The sequence below is a fragment of the Melitaea cinxia genome, chromosome 22, assembly GCF_905220565.1.
Source record: "Melitaea cinxia chromosome 22, ilMelCinx1.1, whole genome shotgun sequence".
NCBI lineage: Eukaryota > Metazoa > Arthropoda > Insecta > Lepidoptera > Nymphalidae > Melitaea > Melitaea cinxia.
Genome location: NC_059415.1, coordinates 2,642,043 through 2,660,713, shown reverse-complemented (window position 1 = coordinate 2,660,713; position 18,671 = coordinate 2,642,043). Strand labels below are relative to the sequence as shown.

General features: G+C 36.5%; 1 protein-coding gene across 1 annotated transcript in view; it reads right to left on the bottom strand.

Moving 5' to 3' along the window:
* The window catches only part of LOC123664387, a 229,224-nt gene that overhangs the window by 143,151 nt on the left and 67,402 nt on the right, over positions 1–18,671 (bottom strand). The window contains exons 8-16 of the mRNA XM_045598933.1: positions 15,748–15,842; positions 15,343–15,466; positions 14,520–14,732; positions 13,939–14,109; positions 12,534–12,665; positions 9,660–9,792; positions 7,590–7,732; positions 5,788–5,962; positions 4,754–4,845 (exon numbers count right to left, since the gene is read on the bottom strand). Of these exons, the coding sequence (XP_045454889.1) occupies positions 4,754–4,845; positions 5,788–5,962; positions 7,590–7,732; positions 9,660–9,792; positions 12,534–12,665; positions 13,939–14,109; positions 14,520–14,732; positions 15,343–15,466; positions 15,748–15,842 (1,278 nt within the window). The remainder of the gene's footprint in view (positions 1–4,753; positions 4,846–5,787; positions 5,963–7,589; positions 7,733–9,659; positions 9,793–12,533; positions 12,666–13,938; positions 14,110–14,519; positions 14,733–15,342; positions 15,467–15,747; positions 15,843–18,671) is intronic.

Genomic DNA, 18,671 nt, shown 5'->3' with positions numbered 1-18,671 from the left:
ACAAAATTGCTAACAATGTTTAAAATTACTATTTAAATTTTCGGTTTACAAAAGAAATTCAACTACTATATTTTGTTAGCTTTTCATTAAACTGTCATTCCATCGGAATATCATTACAATACTATTATAAAGCCACTATTATAAAATTAGTATGCAATGTGTCATAATATTGTAGATAAGCTTGTTGCTTTTTAATTTAAAGATTACTGGAATTGCAAGGCATTTAAAATTTTTATAACTATGACCTTGTTACTAAATGACAAGACTTTGTTTGTTACTAATTTAGTTCCAATTGACGTTTCCGTATTTATTACAACAATTATTTGTATTTATTAACTTATTTTTGAATAGTAGTTCTAAAAAGTCTTGATTATACCAAATTGGCAAAATATTAAATTAAATTCTAGGACGATTCTCTTATACCAGACCATTTCATCTGGCTTTTCATTGGCCGTTTTCAATAATCTATCAATCTCTGGTTTTTCCTACTAGTTATAGGTTTTTGAATCAATTTGTACGAAGCTTACGTCAAAATTCTATCTTGACGTAAGCTTCGTACAAATTGATTCAAAAACCTATAACTAGCTAGCCTAAAGTAAGGAGGTCCATCTTAATTAAAAAAAAAAAAATTTTTTACTACGCAAAGGAATTTTTAATTATTATGTTTCGTGGAAACTTGATTGATTATTGTTTTATTGCAATTTTTTTTTATTTGACTAGTGTTGTAATAATGGTTTGCCTAAGTAAATAAATTACAAAAATATATTAAAAAATAATAAATAAATTTAAAAAAAAACTACATTTATATTTTAATTCTACAACCTTAAGATCTCAATCATAAATTACAGTCTTACAACGATTTATTACATTTAATTCTGTTTTTTATTCTATTAGATTAAAATAACATCAATAAATAAAATATCTTAATGTCTTAGTTCTCTATAATATTTTTAATGTAATTAAGTAGATAAATAATACCTACTTTTGTCTGAACGAAGCTTAAACCCTATGATATGTTTAGGAATTACCTGTAATTTTATCATTCTAATAAATAAACACTATCATAATATATCTTTAAAACAAATTATAAAAGGATGTAATATAAATTCCGTCTCATATACTTTTATTACCACCTACCTTGTATGCATTTCATTAGTAGAGTAACCGCCCTCCAAACCCTTTTTTTCTCGCTAAAAGGTAGCCTATATTCTGTCACAAGGTCTTATTTCTGTACCAAAGGGTCGCAGTAAAATAAATTTTCAAGCAAATATTACTTATTTTACCACAAATTCCATATAAGTTATACCTGAGTGTTTTTGCCCAATAAATTATATCTAGATTAGTTTTGACAATGTTCTTTAAACATCTACATAACCTACAATAATAATACATGTACAAGAATTATATTATTTTATATCTTAATTCAGTCAGTCAGTGATAACTGGAGAGGCATAACGCTCTTACCAACTGCTACTAAAGTACTGGCAAAAGTACTTCTCAACCGTATGGCCCCAGAGATTATGAAAACACTTCGGGAGGAGCAGGCCGGGTTCCGTTCTGGGCGTTCATGCACTGACCACACGAACACCTTGCGCGTACTCATCGAATCGTGCGTGGAGTGGCGAGCCGAACTTTTCCTGGCTTTCGTCGACTTCGAAAAAGCCTTCGACTCCGTGAAGTGGAGCGCACTGTGGTCCAGCCTCAGGCGAAGAGGAATACCGAGCAAGTATATAGGTATAATCCAGTCCCTATATAATGACAGTACTTGCAGAGTAGTGCACGACCAAGCCCTAGGGGAACCAATTTCGATGACTGCAGGAGTCAAACAGGGCTGCCTCCTGTCGCCGCTGCTCTTCGTCATCCTGCTCGACGACGTCATGCGGAAGGTAACCGAGACACCTAGAGGCATCGCATGGAGCGATGGCTCGCACCTGGAGGACCTCGAATACGCGGACGACATAGTGTTGATCTCGTCTTCACTGCCCGATCTACAAATGAAGCTGAACTCATTACGAGAGGTAGCTCAAGATAAGGGGCTACGAATCAATACTAGGAAGACCGTCGAAATGCGTGTTCAGTCATGCGACAATCGCTCCATCACACTCAACGGGGCACCACTGGAAACTGTCACGAAATTTGTATATCTCGGCAGCACCGTGACCAACAGCGGGGGCTCTGATGACGACGTCGACGCGCGAATCAAAAAAGCGAAAGCCACCTTTGCCCAATTAAAACCGGTCTGGGATTCGAACGTGCTCACCCGGCGGATCAAGATTTCCCTTTTCGATTCCTTAGTGAAGTCTGTCTTGCTCTTCGGCTGCGAGACATGGAAAGAGACAAAGGGTCTGACGCACAAGCTACAAGTGTTCGTCAACAAATGCCTTAGGTTCATCCTGCGCAAATTCTGGCCGAACACTATCAGCAACGAGGATCTCTGGAATCGATGCCACCAAATCCCGATCAAGCAAGAAATTGCTCAGCGGAAGTGGAAGTGGATAGGACACACCCTCCGAAGACCAGAGGACAGCGCCGCCAGGGTCGCGTTCACGTGGAGGCCGCGCGGGAGTAGGAGACGGGGCCGGCCGGCGCACACGTGGCAGCGGACTATCGACGCCGAGCTGCGAGCGGCCGGGCTTAGTTGGAGGGACGTGGAGCGAGAGGCACAGGACAGGAGCGGATGGAGACGTCTCACGAGGGCCCTTTGTACCACTGGGGTACCTTAGGACAGCAACAACAACAACAACAACAACAACAACATATCTTAATTATATTGACAACTGAAAACCTAAAAAATGATCAAACATGTCATCTGAATTTTTTTCAATAACAAATGAAATTTTTCAAGTTTGTCTAAACTTGGATTAAATGCTTATTCAACAGATAATTACTGCGTTTTAAGAGCATTTAATTCCATGAGACTTTATTTTTTCAGTACTTCTCAAACTTTTTCATTACACTTTTCGACCCCAAAATGTTAAAGGGACAAAAATGTCTACAAAATATTAAAGGAAACGTGTATAAGTAATAAAGTAAATAAATTTTTCAAGAGACCAGACACACACTTATATTTTCAGTCAGCTTTTATGCGAATATATAAGCTGATCAGTGAGAGCTATCAACAAAATATCAGACAGTAGCTTATTTTATTTTTATTGATATAAGGGAAGTCAATTATGATTTTTCCTCATAATGACACCCATATTAACTATATTATTCAGAAAAAAATACCATAATATATTAAATATCGTAGTTTTTCCTGAAACCCGCACAACTGCCAATCATTGCGCGGTAAACTTTGCAAAGTAAATTTTCCAGGCATAAATCAAGTACCTCCTAATGTTTCAGCCAATATATTTAAGTAACATATATATTTCTTTGACATCTAGATATTTATAAAAATAACATTAATTTTTAATATTTATCACATTTAGAATTGACTACAACACACAAATTGCTACGTTTCACACAACCGATTATATTAATTGTATAACTATATTAATTTTTGTTTAATATTCGGCAGGACATTTATTAAGCCAATATCACTAATCCTATTTCATTTTATTCTATTTACCATACATTAGTTTTTTAGATTTTGAAAGATTTTGAAAGATAATCAATCCAATAGAATATTGTGCATTTGACGATAAATAAATTTAAACATATTTAAAAGGAAATTCTCAAAATAAGAACTTCAAAATAGTTTAAGATATACCATAAACACTGTTACAGACACTGGACACAGACAGTATTACTAAGAACTGTATTTCACTAAAGATCTGCAGATAAGCAAAATATGGCTATTTTTTTAAGTACTCTGTGGCATTGTTCATCTCACATAGACACTATTATACTGAATAGTATTTTAAGTGGAATCTGCAGATTATTAAAATATTTCTAGTGATTTTTTATTCTGTGGTCATCCTTTATCGTACAATTGTAAATTTAATTTCAGTCCCATGTCACTTCATTATGATCTCAGCTTTTATCTTCGGTGGTACTCTGAAAGGCGTGTTTGTAACATCTTGAGAACATTGAAGTTCTAACTCCATTATATCACGGTGAAGGGACATTATTAGACGAAGGATTTTTGTAAAATATTCCAGTCTCTGGAAAGAAAAAATAATATAAATTTTACTAATAATATTTAAATATTTATTATGTATTTTTAATAAGTTTAATTTTGTAACAGTTTGGTTTGGTATTAAGAAAAAAGTAGTAGTAAATGAAAAACTAAATTTGTAGCTAAAGCATGCAAAAGTATTCATTGTACACTAAAGGGAAAATTTGCTAAAGAAAGAAAAATATAGAAAAATATTATAGAAAAATTCTTAGAGCGGTAGTTTTGTTCCCTTTATTGTACAAAAATGCATATTAATGAAAAATGCATGCTTGAAAAAATCCACAAATACTGCTCTAAGCGTAAAGAGAAAGCTTAAAATGTAAATACGACTTACTTTTAGATTTTTTCCCCTCAGTGTACAATAACACACTCTCACTCAACACTTATTCAATTACAATATATTTTTTTAACAAAATACAAAATTAATAAAAATAACATTTTATTTAAAAACATTTTATAATTTACAAATCAAAATATTAATTTTATTGGAATGAATATTTATTTAATTAATTAATATTATTTTTAATTTCAATAATATATCATCATTTTATTAATCTATTCGTGTCAAATAATATAATTTCTTATATAGTAAACTTTACTTAAATTTTAAGCGAACATAAATTATATTCTTACCTGGCTGCTTTGAATGCTGTGACCATTCGCTCGTTCCCCGCCAACCACTGTACTGCAAGGTAGCGGTTTTGATACCCCGATTGTAACGATACCTGCAGAAAAAAAAAACAATTTTTTTATATTTAAAATGTATAATTTAATAACATTTTGCCTTAAATGTTTAAAAAATATTAATTATATTTTAATAATGTATAAAAATTATATTTTCGTATATCGAATTGTTAATAATGACAATTTTTTTCTACAGTACTTACTAATAATATTTATTTTCTATAAAATGGGTATTGATGCAAAAAAGATTGAGAACCGTTGTATTTATTATACCACAAAAGTTGATACCCTTAAAATGCGTTCATATATAAAAAAGCGATTCATTTCTGAATATAAAAACTAAAAATACTTTCGAAAAATAGGAAAAATTATGTTTGACATTGATTATAATTAACAACAATAACACAATTCAAAAGTGCTTTTAAACCCTACGTAAATACAAAGTTTTAATTTTGATTTAATTTATTAACACACGATACAATCACTGTTAGGAGTAAATTTTGATTTTTTCATATGTTTTTTCATTAATCACCAAATATGACTGTGTAACTCACGGAACTATCTTTTCATTTGACTGGAATTTAGTAATGTTATTTAATAACTTCAAATATGAGTAAAAGATTATTATTAATTATGTTTTCATAATGATATAATGAGATAAGAGAATTCTCATTAACGTATCAGCAGTATGTTTTTCGCCCTATCTCACCTTGTGTAATTGTTTTTGAGTAACTAAAAAAAAACCAAGGATTAAGTGTCAGAATGTTTAGCCCAATACCAATTTTACCAAAATCGATTCCATTTGCTTTAACTATCGAATTTTCCGCAACTTCGAATACACCGTACCGGACATACGCGCTTGCCGTGTTCTTTACTTCTTCGAACATGACACGTTGGTTTCGGCTCCCTCCCGTTGACGCACACGAGGCGGTCGCCTGTCCGCTCTAGAACATAGCGACCGGTAGCCTGCAGCCCGCACTCACCTCGGGGCGCGCTCTTGATGGCCTCCACGGCGACGGCGAGCGGGCTGCGCGCCACGTCCCGCCCGTTGACGCACACGAGGCGGTCGCCGGGCGCCAGCCGCCCGTCCGCCGCCGCCGCGCCGCCGCGCACCACCGCGCGCACCACGATCACCGAGCTGCCCGGCTCGGACGGGTCCTGCCGGCCGGGGAGCGTGCTTACTCTTTGTGGAGTCTTTCACTTTGTACATTCATATATAGATAGATAGATATATTCATCATTCATCATCATCATCATCATTACAGCCTATACAGTCCACTGCTGGACATAGGCCTCCATAAGCTCACGCCAAAAATAGCGTGAACTCATGTGTTTTGCCCATAGTCACCACGCTGGGCAGGCGGGTTGGTGACCGCAGTGCTGGCTTTGTCGCACCGAAGACGCTGCTGCCCGTCTTCGGCCTGTGTATTTCAAAGCCAGCAGTTGGATGGTTATCCCGCCATCGGTCGGCTTCTTAAGTTCCAAGGTGGTTGTGGAACCTTGTTATCCCTTAGTCGCCTTTTACGACACCAACGGGAAGAGAGGGGATGGCTAAATTCTTTAGTGCCGTAGCCACACAGCAAGTCACATTTCACAGTAGATATATTCAGCATGTCACATTCCACTGCTGAGTATAAGCTTCTTTCTCTACGTGAGAAATATTAGAGCTTAGTCCATCAAGCTGCTCCACTGAGTGTTGGCGGATATATTTCCTACTATAAGGAACGTTCGCTATCAGGTTTTTATGATAATGACCGGAACCGAAAGCTTGACGTGCTCTCCGACGCACGCTGGAGAGACAGTCTTATAGGACAAACATCCAAACTCGAAATAAATTTGTATACAAATACATTCATCGCGAGTGGAAATCGAACCCGCAAATGGACGATGTTCAGGCACACGTACCTATCACAGCGGTTACAAGTGTGTTAAAGATAAAATTTGGAACGGAGGTATTTAAAGTTGGTAAGGCCTTTAAGCCTTAAATCGACGATCCAAAGCGCCCAAAGAGCGCACTTTACAACAGAACCGCATTAAATAGGTTTAAGGGATCTCACAATTTTTATGAAATTTTTCATTTTTACGCTAAAAACTTGAAATTTTGATACAGATTTTTTTATAGATAGTAGACGTTTGTTATGAACCCATTTTTCGACTAAACCGCATTAAAAAGGCGTAATGGCTTTCCGAGCTTTTTATGGAATACCTTCAAATCTTGTATTTTAAATTTGACATGGAAGTTAGTTAATAGTCAGTTGGTGACCACAAGTAATAGATTTTGCAACCAGGACATATTAAGAAAGTCTAAGGCCTCTCGCAAGTTTTTCAGAAATTCTTGTGTTTTTGTGTTATAATTTTGCAGGGAAGTTGTTAAAAAAGTAGACGTCGACTAGGAGCGGATTTTGTGCCCAGGCCGCATTACGGAGGCCTAAAAAGCCGACCAGGAAGACCAGTAAGAACGGATTTTGAAAAATTGAAGATTTAAGATCCTGAAGTAAGTGTTAAAAGCTTGAGTAGAATGTCCATCATTTAAAAATTGTCTGACGATATGATTCACTCATCAAAAACATCATAAACACCTGATAAAGATTGTTACTCATACTAGAGTAATTATTCACCAACTTGCAGCGGCCTCTCTCGCATATGGGCACACAAAAAGGCTTTAATACAGTAGAATATAGTGGAGTACTTAAAGGCTAATACATATAAGAACAGATTTTTTTAAACAAGTTTTAGAAGATCATCTAAAAAAATCATGTAATCTACAAAAATATTCTACACTTACCAAATAGTCCAAAATGGAGAATCCCAGTCCTCTATCTTCTTTCTGCAACTGTATATACTCCACTTTGTCGCTCCACATGGCCAATCCACTGAGAGGCTCTAAAGATCTGGACCGGTTGCGTTCTAAGTCGTCCGAACAGAACTCTGAAAGAAATCGAATAACAATATATTTAAAAATTGGTCAAGAACAATAAGAACATACAAGATGAGGGTTCCATCCTAAAAGTCAGGACAATGGAAGTAATTTGCAGATGACCAATTTTTCCAGCATTAATATTAGTGATTATTGGTTTGTAATGACCAAAAAATACATATATTGTTTTCATGGCATTTAGTATAGTATATCATATCTCTATTGATCCAAAGTCTAGCTTTTGATTTACTTGCAAATATCATTCACTTTTTGATATGTGCATGATATTATAACAGTTTTAAAATTCAGTGTACTAAGTATGCAAATTAAATGAATATATTTTAATGATAAAAGGTCTTAGACAGACAATAAAGAAGTTTTATAGGGTTTTTTTTCAAAGTACGGAACACTAAAAAGAACAACGAAATAATCCACTATAAAGTAAACAAAGACCGTCCGTGAAATGTTTGAAAAGATGAAATATTCCAGAGCCTATTCAAAAAAATATTTTTTCGTTCTTCCATCACTTCGCTTCACAAACATAAATAATGATGTAATTGTAAGTGCTTAAAAACCTCACGTTATAGCACAAAATGATTGTGGTTTTCTTATACACATTGAGACATATTAAGAAATCTTTATTTTTAGTTACACATTACAAAATTCATGAAAATTCTGGCCAATAAACTATAAATTCCGTGACTTCGATACATAAGACTACTTTTAATTTATTTTACGAGAGTTATGTGTTAAAATATTTAAAGATATCGTAACATTAATTTTCTTGTTTTACTAAAGCTTACAAACAAATGTTAATTATTTATATTTTACGCCATTACTATAAAATGTTAAGAAATATCTGCTGTGATCTATATTGTAACTGTCTAGGATTTTTTCAAGGGCTTGATTTAAAAATGTCAAAACATGTCCAAACTTCGCTCGTTACATATTCTTATATTATGACAGAAAATATCTCTGATAATGAAGAAACATTAGTTTCTTTTTTTTATCTCAAAGTACTTATGCTAAAATAATGACCGTAACACTGTAGTCAGACTTCCGCAGTTCAACCTGATATGATCTGTGAACAAAACTATACTGGCCTTGTGAGGGAAACATAATTTTATATAACCTAAATAAATTCACCACAAACAATACATAGGTCGCTGGTATCCGGCTCGAAGAACCAATATATGTTACTAAATATTATTCCTATTTTCAATTTAGTGTTCAATAAAGACCACAACAAACACAACGTCTATCATTTTATTACCTCGATCTTGGCACTCAAAGCATACTGTAAAGCAGGGGGTTCCCAAACTTGTTTTGTCTACTGCCCACCAAGAGAATAAATTATTTTATAGTGCCCCCTTTGAGCAGTATTTTAATGAATATTAGTTGATGTTCACAAATTTTAGTAGAGAGTCCTTATAGATTAAATGACAAATCGCCCCCCAGCCTCTACACAACGGCACCATTTTTTTTCTAGCTCTCTTACCCTTTAGTACTACAGTGCCCAAAGGGTGCGTTATTGCCCACTTTGGGAAACACTGCCGTAAAGTGTAATTTACCTACTATCTTTTTACTTTAAACAAGCTATTTCAAAAAAAAAACAACATCTAGTATAATCTTTTATTTTTTTATATATAACTAGGTCGGCAAACAAGCGTATGATGGTAAGTGATTATTGTAACTTATAGACGTCTGCAACACCAGAAGCATCGCAAGCGCGTAGTCAACCCTATCCCCAATTCCTCCCAGGAGCTCTGGTCACCTTACTCATCGACAGGAACACATAACTGCTTAAGGAGAATTATTATTTAGCTGCGATCTTGTGTAAGGTTGAGATACTTCCCCAGTCGGGTTGCTCCATATTTTGAGCAAGAAATTTACTGCTGTACCCTACCTCAGTTAATCTTAGTAATATAAATTACTAACCATCATGATCGTGACCCGCTGACATAACAGTGGCTGCACTGCACAGGGAAGCGACGGAACTTTCTGATTTGGCCTTGATGAGACGCTGAGGGGGCGCTAGCAGGTCTTGGAGACTTCCTCCTATAACACCATTCTACGAAACAAATGAAATACATAAATCATCAAATCCTGTCTCGGAGTCCGGAAACATACAGAATTCTCAAGCGTAATCATCCAGATCATGGCAAACATTTGTATGGTCATATATATAAATACGCTAAGTCTGGGATCGAACCAGCAAGCCCCCAGCGCAACAGCCATAAACCAGTGCTGTGACCGTTGCGCTAAAGCGTTCACAATATTTGTTATTATTAAAAGTTGCTTTTGTATGTATAAATTGTATGTGTGTAATCTTGTGTACTTATGAACGTGTGTGCCTGAAGAAGAAACTCGGTTTTATACATACAATGTTGAAATGACAATTATAATAATTCATATTTTAAAATAATTTTGAAAGTTTCCCTTATTATTATTTTTTCTTTGTTTTGTTGCTAGAACGACAACTACCGCGTTATGCTTGCTCAAATCAAGTCTACAGCCCATAGACGCTTGCAACACCAAAAGTTTTGCAAGTGCCTTGCCGACCCTACCCCCGACCCTCCCCAGGAGCTGTCCACCTTAATTACCACAGGAACACCCTACAGCAGCAGCAACAGTGTTATTTAGTGATCTTCTATAAGGTCGAGGTTCTTTTTTTTTTCTTTTACCGTAGCTTATAGACGTCTGAAACACCAGAAGCATCGCAAGCGCGTTGCCGACCCAATCCCCAATTCCACCCTCCCTCTGGTCACCTTACTCACCAACAGGAACACAATACTGCTTGAGAGCAGTATTATTTAGCTGTGATCTGTAAGGTCGAGGTACTACCCCAGTCCTCCATATTTCGAGCAGGAAATTCCTGCTGTGCCCCATCTCAGTTAAATTTGAAAGCAGTATTATTTAGCTGTGGTCTTCTGTAAGGTCGAGGTACTACCCCAGTCGGGCTGCTCCATATTTCGAGCAGGGAATTCCCGCTGTGCCCTAGCTCAGTTAAATTTACGCTTTATGCTAGTACCCATGCGCAAGTCCGCCCGCCGTCCCCCGGCTCGCGCGCTTATAGACGCCTGCAACACCAGAAGCATCGCAAGCGCGTTGCCGACCCAATCCCCCCAAAAGCTCTGGTCACCTTACTCACCAACAGGAAACCATACTGCTTGAGAGCAGTATTATTTAGCTGTGATCTTCTGTAAGGTTGGTACTTCCCCAGTCGAGCTGCTCCATATTTCGAGCAGGAAATCCCCGCTGTGCCATAGCTCAGTTAAATTTACGCTTTATGCTAGTACCCGTGCGCAAGTCCGCCCGCCGTCCCCCGGCTCGCGCGCTTATAGACGCCTGCAACACCAGAAGCATCGCAAGCGCATTGCCGACCCAATCCCCAATCAGGAGCTTTGGTCACCTTACTCACCAACAGGAACACAATACTGCTTGAAAGCAGTATTATTTAGCTCTGATCTTCTGTAAGATGGAGGTACTACCCCAGTCCTCCATATTTCGAGCAGGAAATTCCTGCTGTGCCCCATCTCAGTTAAATTTGAAAGCAGTATTATTTAGCTGTGGTCTTCTGTAAGGTCGAGGTACTACCCCAGTCGCGCTGCTCCATACTTTGAGCGGGAAATTCCTGCTGTGCCCCACCTCAGTTAAATTTACGCTTTATGCTAGTACCCGTGCGCAAGTCCGCCCGCCGTCCCCCGGCTCGCGCGCTTATAGACGCCTGCAACACCAGAAGCATCGCAAGCGCATTGCCGACCCAATCCCCAATCAGGAGCTTTGGTCACCTTACTCACCAACAGGAACACAATACTGCTTGAAAGCAGTATTATTTAGCTCTGATCTTCTGTAAGATGGAGGTACTACCCCAGTCCTCCATATTTCGAGCAGGAAATTCCTGCTGTGCCCCATCTCAGTTAAATTTGAAAGCAGTATTATTTAGCTGTGGTCTTCTGTAAGGTCGAGGTACTACCCCAGTCGCGCTGCTCCATACTTTGAGCGGGAAATTCCTGCTGTGCCCCACCTCAGTTAAATTTACGCTTTATGCTAGTACCCGTGCGCAAGTCCGCCCGCCGTCCCCCGGCTCGCGCGCTTATAGACGCCTGCAACACCAGAAGCATCGCAAGCGCATTGCCGACCCAATCCCCAATCAGCTTTGGTCACCTTACTCACCAACAGGAACACAATACTGCTTGAAAGCAGTATTATTTAGCTCTGATCTTCTGTAAGATGGAGGTACTACCCCAGTCCTCCATATTTCGAGCAGGAAATTCCTGCTGTGCCCCATCTCAGTTAAATTTGAAAGCAGTATTATTTAGCTGTGGTCTTCTGTAAGGTCGAGGTACTACCCCAGTCGCGCTGCTCCATACTTTGAGCGGGAAATTCCTGCTGTGCCCCACCTCAGTTAAATTTACGCTTTATGCTAGTACCCGTGCGCAAGTCCGCCCGCCGTCCCCCGGCTCGCGCGCTTATAGACGCCTGCAACACCAGAAGCATCGCAAGCGCATTGCCGACCCAATCCCCAATCAGGAGCTTTGGTCACCTTACTCACCAACAGGAACACAATACTGCTTGAAAGCAGTATTATTTAGCTCTGATCTTCTGTAAGATGGAGGTACTACCCCAGTCCTCCATATTTCGAGCAGGAAATTCCTGCTGTGCCCCATCTCAGTTAAATTTGAAAGCAGTATTATTTAGCTGTGGTCTTCTGTAAGGTCGAGGTACTACCCCAGTCGCGCTGCTCCATACTTTGAGCGGGAAATTCCTGCTGTGCCCCACCTCAGTTAAATTTACGCTTTATGCTAGTACCCGTGCGCAAGTCCGGCCGCCGTCCCCCGGCTCGCGCCGCCGCACGGCCACGAGCGCGACTGGCGAGCGCACCGCGCGGAGCCGCGTCACCACCTCCACGTGATGCGCTCCTAGTACCCGCCAGCCGTTCACCTATCAAGTGGGGAGTAAGCTGGTGAATGCGTGACGAGGGCGTTACGAAAAGGGTGATCCGGCGAGGCGAACGCATGTTGAAAGGGAGATATAAATTAGAGAAGATAGGAAGACAGAGATTTACACCAAAATTGTACACACAAATGTTCAACTTGGGAGTAAGCTGGTGAATGCGTGACGGGAGCGTTACGAAAAGTGTGATCCTAATTCTCAACTAACTTTAATTGTAAAACAACGATTCCAACGTGCTTTCGAAGCCTACTTGAAATAGAAGATTTTTTATCTGATTTTAATAAGCTTCTATTTGGTGACAGAAGGACCATATTATATTGTTATTACTATCAGTCGTACTTTACTGATTGATAGAATATTAAATTTTAGACAGCCATAGATAGTAAGGAAATAGTTTGGTTATATCTGATTTTATCTCTCATATAAATTAGTGAAGATAGAAAGAGAGAGATTTACACCAAAATTGATTGATTACAATTTTGGTGAAAATTCTGAGAAACCGTTTTCAAAACATTTTTGAATATCATATCAAAAATTGACCGCTCCAGCGGGGATCGATCGCGTCTCCGACTGACCGTGTCGGCGCTCTAGCCAATTAAGCTATGGAACGATGTACCCGCTAGATCGAAATTTTTGATATGATGATTCTTATATTCGGTTTAAGCGAACCGTGAAAGCGGGAATCCCCGCTGGAGCGGTCAATTTTTGATATGATATTCAAAAATGTTTAGAATTCCTAATGTGTGGTTAACACAAAAATAAAATCGTACATAACCGTTTTTAACTTAAAACCTTCCCCTCTTTACTTTCCCTCACATAAATCGTCCGTAAATTATTGTTTCTTTTATTTTTGTTATATTTTCTTACTTTTCTAATAGGTTTCACCCTGTTCTAATTTTTTTTTGGTCTCAAAAGTTATCGAACCTGGTCTAATTCGTTTCGTGATTGAAACTGTTTACGCAACTTTTTCGTAAAAGAGTTTCTCGTGAAAAGTATAAAAAAGCTTAAATGTAATCATTATGTGTCAAGTTACTTCTTTAGATTTTGTTATACTTGACAAAATTAAATATTTCACGTCATACATTCACGTCGTATATCATACATTGAATTAAACAAATATCTTCTTTTATTTATTTTTGCTTCACTCTTTTCTGAACTGACCCTGTTTTGATTGTTAAAATATAATATATTATTCTAAAGGTTAATAGAAAATATTACGAGTTAGTTAATTAGTTTCAAATATTTTCCTTACTAAACTCACCTCCAATAACTCATCTCCAACCTTGTAGATGCCCAGTTTAGCTACAGGTCCGTTTGGTGCGATAGCTCTTATGTAGTGCCTAGCTTGAACTTCTTTACCTCCGACCACTCTAACTGTACCTTCGAGAGAGATACCCAAGCCGCTGTCTTTCTCTTTCATTATTGTACCCACCTAGAAAAAAGAATTAATAATAAATCATTTTGCCTGTTCTTTTTTTTCTTGATTTTACTCGAAAAAAAATTCTAACTCAAATGAATTTCATCAGTTCATAGATAGAATACAACGTTTCATTAAATTCAACAAAGGATAACTACTCCCAACTCAAATAGTGTTGTGATCCTGTATGAGTAAGGTAGAGAGTTCCTGAGGTGGATTAGCATAGTGCTGTAGTAGGGAGAAGGGTCAAGAACGAAAAGAGTCTAACCAAAAAGGATCTAAAGGCTACAGTTTGCCTACCTAGTTGTATAAAAGAAAGCTCCACATAAATTTAATTTAATTTTTAAGTATACTTATACAATCCTAAAATCCCGACAAGAAAAACTCCAAATTACATTACTAAGAAAAATATCAATAATACTCACAATAATATCATATTCATATTGATTGCCAGGCCAATCAGGTTCCTTCTGTAGAATGTCCCGCCACTTATCCTGAATCCTCCTTATCTCCCGTTCCGATATATCGTCATCTCGACCGATCACTATCTCCGCCTCGTCAGAAGGGGAGGTCGGGGACGGCAGGTGCGGTTGTACCTCAGATTCTGGTTCCGCCTCTATCACTGTCGATTCGTCGTACTTCATGAAAGGGAAAATAATTATCGTTACCTTTTTTATATCGTTTTAAAAGAGTTTGGTAATCAGGAAAATAGTTTTAAGATTGTTGGGTGCTCTTTGTTTATATTTATATTTCTTAATTTATCGTAATGCTAGCGATGAACGATATTAAATATATTTTAAAAAATTGTCAAACATTTAAAAGAAGAGATCGGCGGCAATATTTTTGATTTGAATTTAATTAGAATTGAGAAGAGAAAGGCATTAATAATTGAGGAGTTTCTTTTTACAGATGAAGGTAAATACCATTGGAAAATCACTATATCAGTATAATAGAGCCATCATGATGCAGCTGATGAAAAACTTATGAAAAAGAATATAAAATTGTGAAGTTGCTTATTCAACAACAAACATCAACAAGTAATCTACCATCATCACACAATTCTAATACGAATACAGATTGAGAACTACAGAGCTAGCTACTGAAAATATTCTTAATATATCGTATATTAAAATACAGTATATACAAACACAATTATGTTTATTACCACATTTTTCTGGCATACAAACCACAAATATCTGCAATCATACTTCGATCTTCGAATTTTAATTCTAAAATGGCAACACTCACCACACTAAAACTATATTTAGCGAGAGAGGTAACAGAGGGACTTGGCGGAGCGATTGGTGATCTCCGACCATCTTGAGCCGCTAATGCTTTCTGAAGCCTCTCAAACCCCGCCCCACGAAGATATCTGAAAATATGTAAATGGTTTATTTTTATCTCAGCATTAAGTAATCTTACAAATGAATACTAAAGAGGAACCTAATAGTTTGTAATTTATAATATTTCACGGATCTATTTAAATTAAATTGTTAAGTGAGTTGGTCTATTAAGGTTTTAAAAATATCAATTGTTCCAACATGCATTAGAAATCGCGATAACTTACTCATATTTCCCTAACTGAATTCACAAAGTAATAGAAAGCATACTAGTACAGCTTTTTTATTTTAATAGTAATTTGAATAATTTTACCTTAAGGCTTTTAACTTCACGATAGGACCTCTTGCATCACGTAACAGAGCAACCGCCCTGTGGTTAGTGACACCATTGAGGGATACACCATCAACCTGATAATAGATAAAAACAAATAAATAAGACATTTTTGCAAGTCAGCCAGTCTGTCAGTTCAGCCTATTGCAGTCCACTGTTGGACATAGGCCTCCCCAAGTTTAATAAGACATTTTTGAAAGTTTACTTATAAATTTTACAAATCTCATCTATATAATATGTATTCATCTTATATCTCTGATGATTTCTATAGACATTTTTCAATAAAAGTGTAACCATTTCAACAACCAACCAAATGAAAAACCATTACCTACTACGATTTTACTTTCTATACACTAATAACTACATCAAGTCTTTATTATCTGCCATAAACCTATGCCCTTCTCTCAGTATATTATAAGTGCATACGCAAACATACTGGTATTAATTAAATAAATCTATTTATATTTTATTTCTTTATAAACCAAGTTTGAAATTCGACTTCTGTCAGATTAATTTCACAGTACCCTAAGCATACATTGTAATCAAAATACAGGTCTAATGTTGTGATGTTTTCTCAATACATTTTAATGCTGCCGTTATCTTAGATCATCACAAATTGTATGAATTTTATGAAAAGATTCGTATTTTGTTGTAGAGTAAGTGCTAGGGAATGTACGCATACTACGTGACCTATACAGGGGTTAAAAAATACCACCATTGGTCACAGGAGCAGAGGGGTGGGAAAAGTTTTCATCAGGTAGTCAATAATCTCTAAAAAAACTTCAGGCTTTTTCGAGCTATATTCAAATACTAGCTGCTGCCCGCGACGTCGTCTGCGTGAACGCTATACAGCACCAAAAATACCTACGAATATACCCTTTAAAATAAAATTCATTTACCCGTTTCTTCTTTACATTTCATATCTACAGAAAAATCTCATAGATGGCGCTGCTTTAAAATTGTCTTGTCTACTTGTATTCATTTATGTTTATCGGCTTAGTTACTTATATTGCGTGATTTTTATAGTGTGAAGCTACCTTATATAGCATGGTTATCAACATAATAACAACAACATTCAAATATACGTCGTTAGATTACACGTTTTTACAGAATGCGTTGAGGAAATAAAGGTTCACTGCTCGTTCCCGGTAGGTGATAGCATGATAATATGTAGCTTATATGTTGACCCGACTTCTAAATAATATTCGTGCCAAATTTGAAGTAAATCCATGCGGTACTTTTTGAGTTTATCCCGGACATACATACAGAGAATTCATTGAGGAAATAAAGGTTCACTGCTCGTTCCCGGTAAGTGATAGCATGATAATATGTAGCCTATATGTTGACCCGACTTCTTAATAATATTCGTGCCAAATTTGAAGTAAATCCATGCGGTACTTTTTGAGTTTATCCCGGACATACATACAGACAAACAGACAAAAATTCTAAAAACTATATTTTTGGCTTCGGTATCGATTGTAGATCACATCCCAAGTATTCTTAAAAAAAAAAATTCAATGTACAGTTTTGACTTTCCTACCATTTTATTATATGTATAGATAACGCTTTTATGGTATTAATAAAGACAATAGTGACCCAAAATAAATTATTTAAACATTCAGTTTGCAAAAAAATATTTAAACCATTCTTCTGAATTACTACGTGAAAACTCGAGGGGAGGGAGGTGTTTTAGCATATACTACAGCTAGTCACAAAAATTGTAAAAACGGGTCGCGTAGCATGGGTATGTTACCTTATTGTGTTTTTAAGCTAGGGTAGACAGGTTAAATCAAATCTTAAAAAATAAAAACAAATTGGCACATGCCAGAAGGCCTAGCCAAGTTACAAACGTTTCGTATCGAACGTCTTTCTACAAACGTTGACGGCTCGGCGTAAGTCATTTTAAATTGGTAGCCAAGTTGACACGATTGAGTCAAACGGTCATTCTACAACATCTTTAGAAAAAACTAATACTTTAGTCTATGATGAGCGTTTTTACGAGCGTCAAACTAACGTCAAAGTCACAACGTCGTTAGACATAAAATTATAAATTGTTATTAGAACTATTGAAAGCCATTAATCCTGAAGAAGAAATTGTTATTAAATTATTAAGCGTTTTATGCGTAACCGAAATAAGGTAAAGTTCTTCTTATATTTGGTTTATTATTATTATATCACAGTGTTAATTTTAAACATTGCTGTCTCTAGAAAAACTCGAAATGTTATTATAACATGATTCTGAATAGGAATGAAAGATATCTTGGAAGAATATTATTAGGTGTTAAATCTTTGTAATTTTAATTTTAAGAATTGGTTAGGACTTGTTCTTATCGTTTCGTTAGCTGTCATGTTCATTAATTTTATTCATTTTTTCTTTTCTCTTAAATTGTAATAGATTGTAATTTACATTTTCAGAAACATTGTGCTGCCATGTATATAATATTATATGTGGATAACGGCGCTGATAAACTTTTATTATGCAATTGTTTGTTGTCCTAAATAAAATAAAATAAAATCTTAAAAATTAAGTTGTTTATATGATGGAATATAGATCTTGAGCAAGCCCAGAACAGTTCGCAGCTTTACTGAAATTCATGGAAAGGGAAAAAAATTCCACGAAGAGAAAAGGAAAGGTTGTGATTAGAATTGCGAAGGATAGCAATGGAAGAAAGCCAAAATGTAATTTTAAGTCGTTTAGTTGGTACTAGACAATTTGATGCAAATTTTACCATTTTTTACAAGTTGAGACCATCATCGCTACCCCCGACAAACACTATTTCTTAAAATGTCTATGTAGTGATAGTGGTCTCAGCTGAGGGTTATAAACAATTTCAAATTGCCTTCAATATCAGAGGAACAATTAATTTTTGTTTGTATATAACAAAACCTATTTTAATTTATACTTA